General features: G+C 42.9%; 1 protein-coding gene across 1 annotated transcript; it reads right to left on the reverse strand.

Moving 5' to 3' along the window:
* Positions 1 to 666: 666 nt before the first annotated feature.
* On the reverse strand, positions 667 to 8,323 carry LOC135548899 (small ribosomal subunit protein uS3-like). Its single transcript, XM_064978974.1, has 6 exons — positions 8,258 to 8,323; positions 7,614 to 7,744; positions 7,229 to 7,322; positions 6,865 to 6,959; positions 5,363 to 5,550; positions 667 to 1,249 (listed from the first exon to the last, which is right to left on the reverse strand). The coding sequence occupies exons 1-6, from the start codon at positions 8,300 to 8,302 to the stop codon at positions 1,050 to 1,052; spliced, it is 753 nt and encodes a 250-aa protein (XP_064835046.1). The 5' UTR covers positions 8,303 to 8,323; the 3' UTR covers positions 667 to 1,049.
* Positions 8,324 to 9,392: the final 1,069 nt, after the last annotated feature.

The raw sequence follows: 9,392 nt of genomic DNA on the forward strand, positions 1-9,392 counted from the left end.
CTTACAACTTCTTGGCAACAGTTTGGGGAAGGCCCTTTCCTGTTACAGCATGACACAGCTCCCATGCACAAAGCGAGGTCCATACAGAAATGGTTTGAGATCAGTGTGGAAGAACTTGACTGGCCTGCACAGAGCCCTGAACTCAACCCCATCGAACACATTTGGGATGAATTGGAACGCCGACCGCGAGAAAGGCCTAATCGACCAACATCAGTGCCAGACCTCACTAATGCTCTTGTGGCTGAATGGAAGCAAGTCCCCACAGCAATGTTCCAACATCTAGTGGAAAGCCTTCCCAGAAGAGTGACAGCTGTTGTAGCAGCAAAAGGGTGGACCAACTCCATAATAATACCCATGATTTTGGCATTAGCAGTTGTCCATACTTTGTCATACAAAATGTTCCAGACACTTTTTTTTTTTTTTACATTACTCATGCAATTGTAATTCACACAGCCACTTGTAAATTGCTAACTTTAACCACCATTATGACAAATTAAGTAAAAGTAAGTTTGGCAATAGGTTGCAACTACATTCTAGATGCTCTGGGGTGGGTATCAAGATACCCAAAGTGACTTTAAAAGGCAAAGGCTCCGTTTTAAAGCAAGCATTGTGTAACATCCCATGGTGAAAGGAAATGGTCAAATAATTTCAAAGAAAACATTTAGACACTTTTTAAAATTATTTTTATCAACAATTGAAAAAGGTATTTGGAGAACTTCCAGATGACTCATGATGACCTGTTAAATTATTTTTAATAGGGAAAATTAGATCAGACACTTTGCTACCTTAACCTTTTTAGCACTCCCTTTAGGCTATGCTAACAAAATGCATAGATTTGTCAACGGGCGACGTGGTGTCTGAAACCAAGCGTCCCTGCCAGCTGTGGGATGCAGACAGACCGAGATAGTAGGAAACAGGGTTTCTGTGTTCAGGGGGACCGACAAGGCAGCACTGTGCAAGCTGTACTGGAACTCATCCTGCCTTTAACACTTTGCTAAACCTGCCTTACACTGGGAAAATTGTGACTCTGGTTTGGGGCTCCCTCATGGTTATGCTGTAGGGACGGGTGTCACAGGTGCGACGGCAGCGGCCTCCGGCTTGGCTCCCTTCTGCTCTGAGATGGGGGTTGAAGGGACCTGCTCGTCCTTAGGTTCCACGATGCTCACGTGGTCGGGGAGAGGCTTCTTGGGGCCGATCTTACCGCTGGGATCCCAGGGCAGCATGATCTTCACCTTGATCCCCAGCACACCTTTGGACAGGCAGAACAGATTGCACCTCAAATATTTGACACCATTTTCACCACTTATCATTTCTGGTCCTTTTCCATAAGATGACAATTCGTCTTGATTAGTGTTGTCACTATACAAACCTTGTACTAAGGATACCAGGCCAATTATCACGATACCAAGCAGTATTGCGATACCATAGGGGAAAATCAGCAGCCTAGTGTCCTGTTCACCCCCCACAGACGCGTGTTCCCGTTTCAGGATTCCTACAGACAGTGGCAAGTCAAGTAAGGACTTTCAAGTACTAATATCTAGTTTCAAGGACCATCAATTTGTAACAGTTAATATTATGCAATTGTTTCTAGTTGCCACCAGGTGGCAATATATTGCCACAACCTCATGGGGGAAAAACAGTATTCATCACTACCTCACAAGTTCTACCAAATAATACGATGTTTCACTACATATGAGTGTTAAGTCAGTACTAATGATTTTGTAATTTGTAGTAGTGAGGAGCAGAGTTGAGACATGCCTACTGGTGAACACATGTCCTATTCACAATTACTGCTGAATGACTGTTTTTATTGGGTATTTGGGAATCTACTAATGAATAGTTACAGAAAAACATCTTGCGTCCGACTGCAGCTTTAGTGCTGCTCGTTGGGAAAGAGCGGGTGGCTTGTGTGAGGGGAAAATGGCATGCGAACGGCCACCAGAACAGCAGAAGTGTGGGGTGATTGGGTCCAGTGATGTATGGGGTGGTAAAAGGTGGATAAACCACACGGAACAAAAATATAAGACGCAACGTGTAAAGTGTTGGTCCAATGTTTTCAGAGCTGAAATTAGAGATCCCAGAAATGTTCCATACCCACAAAAGGTAGGTTTAAATATACATTTGCCGAGCATTTTAGCTATCGATGTGACGTTGCCAGAAAGGTACAGTCAGTTCTGTACCTGCCTGGCTGAGTGGATGGGATGAGCGAGGACAGAGGAGCCTCTTAAAGAAGTTACAGGTCTGTGAGAACCAGAAATCTTGCTTGTTTGTAGGTGACCAAATACTTATTTTCCACCATAATTTGCAAATAAATAAATTAAAAATCCTACAATGTGATTTTCTGGATCATTTTGTCTGTCGTCATTGAAGTGTACCTATGATGAAAATTACAGGCTCCTCTCCTCTCTCCTTTAAGAGGCTCCTATGTCCTCCACGTGTTACCTGTATTAATGGCACCTGTTTGAACTTGTTATCAGTATAAAAGACACCTGTCCACAACCTCAAACAGTCACACTCCAAACTCCACTATGGCCAAGACCAAAGAGCTGTCAAAGGACACCAGAAACAAAATTGTAGACCTGCACCAGGCTGGGAAGACTGAATGTGCAATAGGTAAGCAGCTTGGTTTGAAGAAATCAAATGTGGGAGCAATTATTAGGAAATGGAAGACATACAAGACCACTGATAATCTCCCTTGATCTGGGGCTCCACGCAAGAGCTCACCCCGTGGGGTCAAAATGATCACAAGAACGGTGAGCAAAAATCCCAGAACCACACGGGGGGACCTAGTGAATGACCTGCTGGGACCAAGGTAACAAAGCCTACCATCAGTAACACACTACGCCGCCAGGGACTCAAATCCTGCAGTGCCAGACGTGTCCCCCTGCTTAAGCCAGTACATGTCCAGGCCCGTCGGAAGTTTGCTAGAGAGCATTTGGATGATCCAGAAGAAGAAGGGAGAATGTCATATGGTCAGATGAAACCAAAATAGAACCTTTTGGTAAAAACTCAACTCGTCATGTTTGGAGGACAAAGAATGACTGAACGTTGGTTGTTATCAAACTAATAATTTGCGACCCAGGATTAGTTTAAAACTGCCTGCTACATGGTTTGTGAAATTAAATATCACGCGAATCACAATGGAAAGAATTAAAGGCATCTCCTGTAATAAAGGGTCATGTTTTTTAACCTTTTTGGCTAGAGACAAGCCATTTTCTATGCCCTCTCTGGTACTCAGAGGCTGCATGACAGTGAAATTATAAAATCTATTCAGACTGGCCTGTGCTCTTGGTTATAACAGGTGATGAATTTATACAATGTGTCAACATTGCTTGCTCTGCCTGCTGCTCCAATGTAACAAATCAAGACTCAGGGTCTGCATCCCAATTTGCCATCAAGGCAAAATTATATTTTAAAAACTGATGGAGGAATAGATGATCATGAAGAGCAGACAGAGGGCAGCAGGTGAGTTGGGCTGGTAGAGGATGTGGCTGGCTGATTACAGCCGCCACACGTGATATGCGCATGAAAGTGATGTGGATATTATTGCACATGAACATACAAGAGACTAGAGCCATGGGCTTGCTCCTACCCATCTTTCTGATTTGGTCCTGCTGTACATACCTACACTACGGCCACAAGACGTAGGCCTCCTAATTGTCCCTTTTCTAAGCAAACAGCCGGAGGCAGGGCTTTATCCTATAGAGCTCCATTTTTATGGAATGGTCTGCCTACCCAATTGAGAGACAGACTCGGTCTCAACCTTTAAGTCTTTACTGAAGACTCATCTCTTCAGTGGGTCATATGATTGAGTGTAGTCTGGCCCAGGAGTGTGAAAGTGAACGGAAAGGCTCTGGAGCAACAAACCGCCCTTGCTGTCTCTGCCTGTCCGGTTCCCCTCTTTCCACTGGGATTCTCTGCCTCTAACTCAGGGGCTGAGTCACTGGCTTACTGGTGCTCTTTCATGCCATCCCTAGGAGGGGTGCGTCACTTGAGTGGGTTGAGCCACTGACGTGATCTTCCTGTCTGGGTTGGCACCCCGCCTTGGGTTGTGCCGTGGCGAAGATCTTTGTGGGCTATACTCGGCCTTGTCTCAGGATGGTAAGTTGGTGGTTGAAGATATCCCTCTAGTGGTGTGGGGGCTGTGCTTTGGCAAAGTGGGTGTGGTTATATTCTTCCTGTTTGGCCCTGGCCGGGGGTATCATCGGATGGGGCCAGTGTCTCCTGACCCCCCCTGTCTCAGCCTCCAGTATTTATGCTGCAGTAGTTTGTGTCGGGGGGCTAGGGTCAGTTTGTTATATCTGGAGTACTTCTCCTGTCCTATTCGGTGTTCTGTGTGAATCTAATTCTTTCCTTCTCTCCCGGAGGACCTGAGCCCTAGGACCATGCCCCAGGACTACCTGACATGATGACTCCTTGCTGTCCCCAGTCCACCTGGCCGTGCTGCTGCTCCAGTTTCAACTGTTCTGCCTTATTATTATTATTATTTAACCATGCTGGTCATTTATGAACATTTGAACATCTTGGCCATGTTCTGTTATAATCTCTACCCGGCACAGCCAGAAGAGGACTGGCCACCCCACACAGCCTGGTTCCTCTCTAGGTTTCTTCCTAGGTTTTGGCCTTTCTAGGGAGTTTTTCCTAGGCACCGTGCTTCTACACCTGCATTGCTTGCTGTTTGGGGTTTTAGGCTGAGTTTCTGTACAGCACTTTGAGATATCAGCTGATGTACGAAGGGCTATATAAATAAATTTGATTTGATTCTGAGATATCAGCTGATGTATGAAGGGCTATATAAATACATTTGATTTAGAACCTGTTGCTTAAACGAAACAGACCTCATAAGATGTTTATAACCGACGCCAGCAGGTTCTTTAAATCGGTAGGGCTGAAAAATGTGGTAGTATCATGAAACGGTACTACGGTATTCTAAAATTTTGGTATCGTGCTACTACTGTGGTACCGGTATACTGTGCAACACTAGTCTTGACCTGGCCCATCTAATGCCGATCCACACTATAGGGCCGATCCGAACCATATGAGGATAGCTTGGGTCATTTCGTCTCAAAGTGTGCATCCCAATAATATCGCCTTTCTCTTGAAGTGTTCATTCATTGCCTACTTAAAAAAAAAAAAAAAACTGAAGAGGGAGTTTCCACCATGTCTTCTAGTAGTAATTTCCCTTCATATCAGTGAAGGGAAGTAAACAGGCAAGCATTACACACTTTGGGACAAATAAGAGATCATTGGGACACTGGAACTGCTGGAATGGACAGCAACCATGGTGGATGCGTAAAGAGGCCAGTCCAGACAGCTTGGGCCTATAGTGTGAATCAGGCATAAAACCCCAGGGTGACCTCACCTTGACGGAGCAGCACATGGCGGACAGCAGTATCGACGTAGTAGTTAACGGGGTCTCCGCTGTGGATCATGAGGCCATCCACGAACTTCATAGATTTGGCCCTCTGACCCCTGAGCTTTCCAGAGACCACCACCTCGCAACCCCTGGATCCGCTCTCCATGATGAAGCGCAGGACACCATAGCAGGCTCTGCAACACCAAAACAAGCAGAATTAAAACACCATATATTCTTACAAGTCCCAGGTCTTCAACTCTGCCAGACAATGGCATAAAAAATAATATACAACAGATAGTCGCAGTCTTGATCTCCTAAACTCTATTCATCCCACCCTTTAGAGTAGTGTGTGAAATATTGTAAAAGATGAGATTGGAAGATCCCAGTGTTTGAGCGCAGTTTCAACTAACACCTAAAAGAATAACTGAAGTCACAAGAGGTATGCCATACCACTGCATCACTTCACTATCTTTTGAAGGTTTGACAGGATGGGTATTAAGAAAGTCCGTTCAAGTACTCATGACAAATATTCATTTACGTTTTAAAAAGTGAAAAGGGGCTTAAAGCAAAAAAGCTTACAGTACACAACTGGAAACAAAAGGTAACATTTTGACAGCACTTGACATACTCCACAAACATCTTAGAGTTTGAAATGTTGCCAGTGCTTATACATTTTACCCGCTAAATAGTTGCATTTAAAAAATATATAGCAGAGATTTTTTGCCATTGAAATATTTGGGAGGGCCAGTATAGTTGCATCTCCAAATTTAGAGCAGAGTAAAAAAAAGAAGAGATTTTAAAAAAATGAACAACTTCTCACGATGAAAAACACTTTCAGTGTAAACTTAAAACCCCTAAAACTAGACTGAGCATGTAGGAAAGAAATGGACCATTTAAAAATATATATATAAACTTTGAAAACGAACAATCAACAAAATACAAAACTAGTCAGGGAGAATTGAACATTCCAAAAACAGTTAATTTAGCGGTATTGATTTTGTTAATTATGTTTGATCAAAAGAACACAGCATTAGCCGTAGAAAAATGCATAGAATTGCAACATTTTCTCTTAGCTCCCTGGCAAAATGTTTAGAATTGCAGGAAAATTGCTTTAAAGCTGGAGAGAGAAAAATACTCAATCATTAACACTAACTGACAGTTGTGGCTACTTTGCATGATGCATTATTGTCTTTACCTTCTTGTCCTTGTGCCGTTGTCTGTGCCCAATGTTTGTACCATGTGTTGCTGCTATGCTATGTAGTCGTCTTAGGTCTCTCTTTATGTAGTGTTGTCTCTTCATGATGTGTGTTTTGTCCTATTTTTTTTTTAATTTAATTTATTTTTAATCCCAGCCGTCCCCGCTGGAGGCCTTTTGGTAGGTCGTCATTGTAAATAATAAATCTGTTCTCAACTGACTTGCTTAGTTAAATAAAAAAGTAACTAATACAAACCTTTAATTAAGTACTAACCATAGTTAGTACGAGAAAACACAGGGCAAAAATCCTCACCTGCGGACTGCCAGACCCCCAAGAAGCTTGTAGCGCAGGGACTCTGCCTGGGCGATGGCGCACAGACCACGAGTAGCAACCTTCTCAGCATACAGCTGATGGCAAAAAAAAACAGACAAGGCCAGTTATATAACCACACTCACAGTATGTTGCAAACTTTCACAGAGTAGAAAGTGTTTAGGGGACCAGATGACAATGATAGAATTTCTGGTAGTATTTGACAAGGAATGAGCCACAAGCTAATATTAACTTAATAGTCATCCACCACCCCTAAAATATGATCCTGAAGCAATGAAAACAAAAATGTAGAGACCTATAATGCCCATAACATGACAATGGGTGTCTGAAACCAAGCCTCCCTTACCTCAACACTGCCCTCTGGGAAGCCAAACCTCTTCTGCACCACTGCAGTCAGCTCACGGATACGACGCCCCTTCTCACCAAGAACGTTTTGTGTCCTGGAGAAAGAGTATTTGGTCTGTTGGCACCTCAACAGTTTGAGTCAATTCACTGGCTCTCAACAGCAGTGTTCATTATCAGAGACAACTTTCTAAAAATCTAAGGGAACAGATATGCACCATGTATATTCCAGAGCTCTTTTTTGGGGGGGGTTCAGGCATGTAGCAGGACATGCACAATTAAGTGTGGATTCATCTTGACAGACTACTTTTGAGGTCAAAACATCTGACAGGCATTGATTTGGAGTAGACTGTGCCAGTACACCACTCGTCCTGTGGTTTTGGACTCACCTGGTAGCCAGGATGATGATTTCGGTCCTAGTTGGGGTGACACGAACCTCCACACCGGAGTAGCCATCCTCAGCGAGCTCTCTGGTGAGGAACTCGTTCAGTTCAGCTTTGAAGATGCCATCGGCGACAAACTGTAAAAATATGAAGACAGGTGGAGTGTGAGTGAGGTAATCAGCAATTAATTTAGCATAGCCCCGTTTGAAATACAGCATCCTGGCTGCTCATTGCAACAATCAGTAGACTTACCAAGGACATGTCTAACCAAAGTAAAGATTGGAATGTAACGTACACTTCGATCACATTAGAAAATACAGTTTAACTCCTGGTCGAACCGAGGGATTGATTTACATTTTGAAGCTGTAGATAAGAAAAGGTACCAGTGGGTTAGCAAAGTAACTAGTTAACATCTTTAGAAAACTACACTGGTCAATGAAGAATAGATTTAAACACTACAGTATGGGATCATGTGCGCGTGCTGCCTAGCATGCTAGGACACCAGCCGTAGCTTTAGAAAAATTTAAAACTTCGGAAAATTGTACATCTAATCACAGGACATGTTACCGCAGTAACTAACTTCTTAACTATAAGGGTGTTTTCTATATGTGAACTGAAATCTCTAAAATTAAAGATACATCGGTACGAACCTTCCGCTTCTTAGATATTTGCACTGCCATCTTTGGACGTGTCATAGACCGGAAAGACTGTTCCTGCTTCCCGGAAATAACCATATGCTATTGTTTTCATTTAAACGCATGCACATTCCCAGATTCCTCACTGCGTTAGGTAGAATAGTTGAAATACGTACACAATGTAATTGATCTGGAATGTTATACAATTCTATTTCCGTCAAGTAGTGTACGTTTTAGTTTGTCTGTTTGTTTTAGCTCTGTTGTCTTTGGTTTTTGCCCCAACACTACACAACAGATTCAAACACATTACATTTACATTACATTTAAGTCATTTAGCAGACGCTCTTATCCAGCTGAAAGTATTATTTTTTTAAACAACAGCTAAAACTGACAAACTAAAACGTACGCTACTTGGCGGAAATAAATAGAATGGTATAACGTTCCAGATCAATTACATTTTGTAGGTATTTAAGCTATTCTACCTAAACACACGCTTAAGGTGTGTTTACTGTGAAAGGAAGACACAACTGTTAGCTAACATGCAGACGTTAGCATGCCACTCGAACAGGAGTGGGCAACTCCAATAAGGCCCTCGGGGACTGGTGTCACACGTTCTCCATCCCTAGCAAACACAGCTGACTAATCAAATTGCATTCTAAACTAAAGATCATGATTAGGTGATTATTGGAGTCAGGTGTGTAAACTGGGGCAAATCTGTGACACCAATCAGGCCCTCGAGGATGGAATTGCCCACCCCTGCACAAGAACGAACTCAACAACAACGGAACAAAGTTGGATTGTATTTGCTGGCTAGCAACTGTTGGGTTTGTGTGGTCCAAACCTATTTGCATACTGTCAAGGCAGGGATTCACAAACACGTTTTGGCACGACACTGCTGATTCACTAATCAAGGTTTGATCATTTGAATATGTTGTAGTGTTGGGGGAAAAAAAACAAAATGCGCACCATTGGTGTTGTTAGAATTGCGTCAATTCGAAACTGGTATCAGGATAAATATGACAATGGGTCACCGATTGTATACTAAGTATTTTTTATTAGCTAAGCAATAAGTGGTAAATGCAATTTTCGTATATACGGGCTCTCTGTCCCACCTCGCAGGGCAAAACAGAGAACTGACAAAGATATTATA

The sequence above is a fragment of the Oncorhynchus masou genome, chromosome 11, assembly GCF_036934945.1.
Source record: "Oncorhynchus masou masou isolate Uvic2021 chromosome 11, UVic_Omas_1.1, whole genome shotgun sequence".
In the NCBI taxonomy this organism is placed as follows: domain Eukaryota; kingdom Metazoa; phylum Chordata; class Actinopteri; order Salmoniformes; family Salmonidae; genus Oncorhynchus; species Oncorhynchus masou.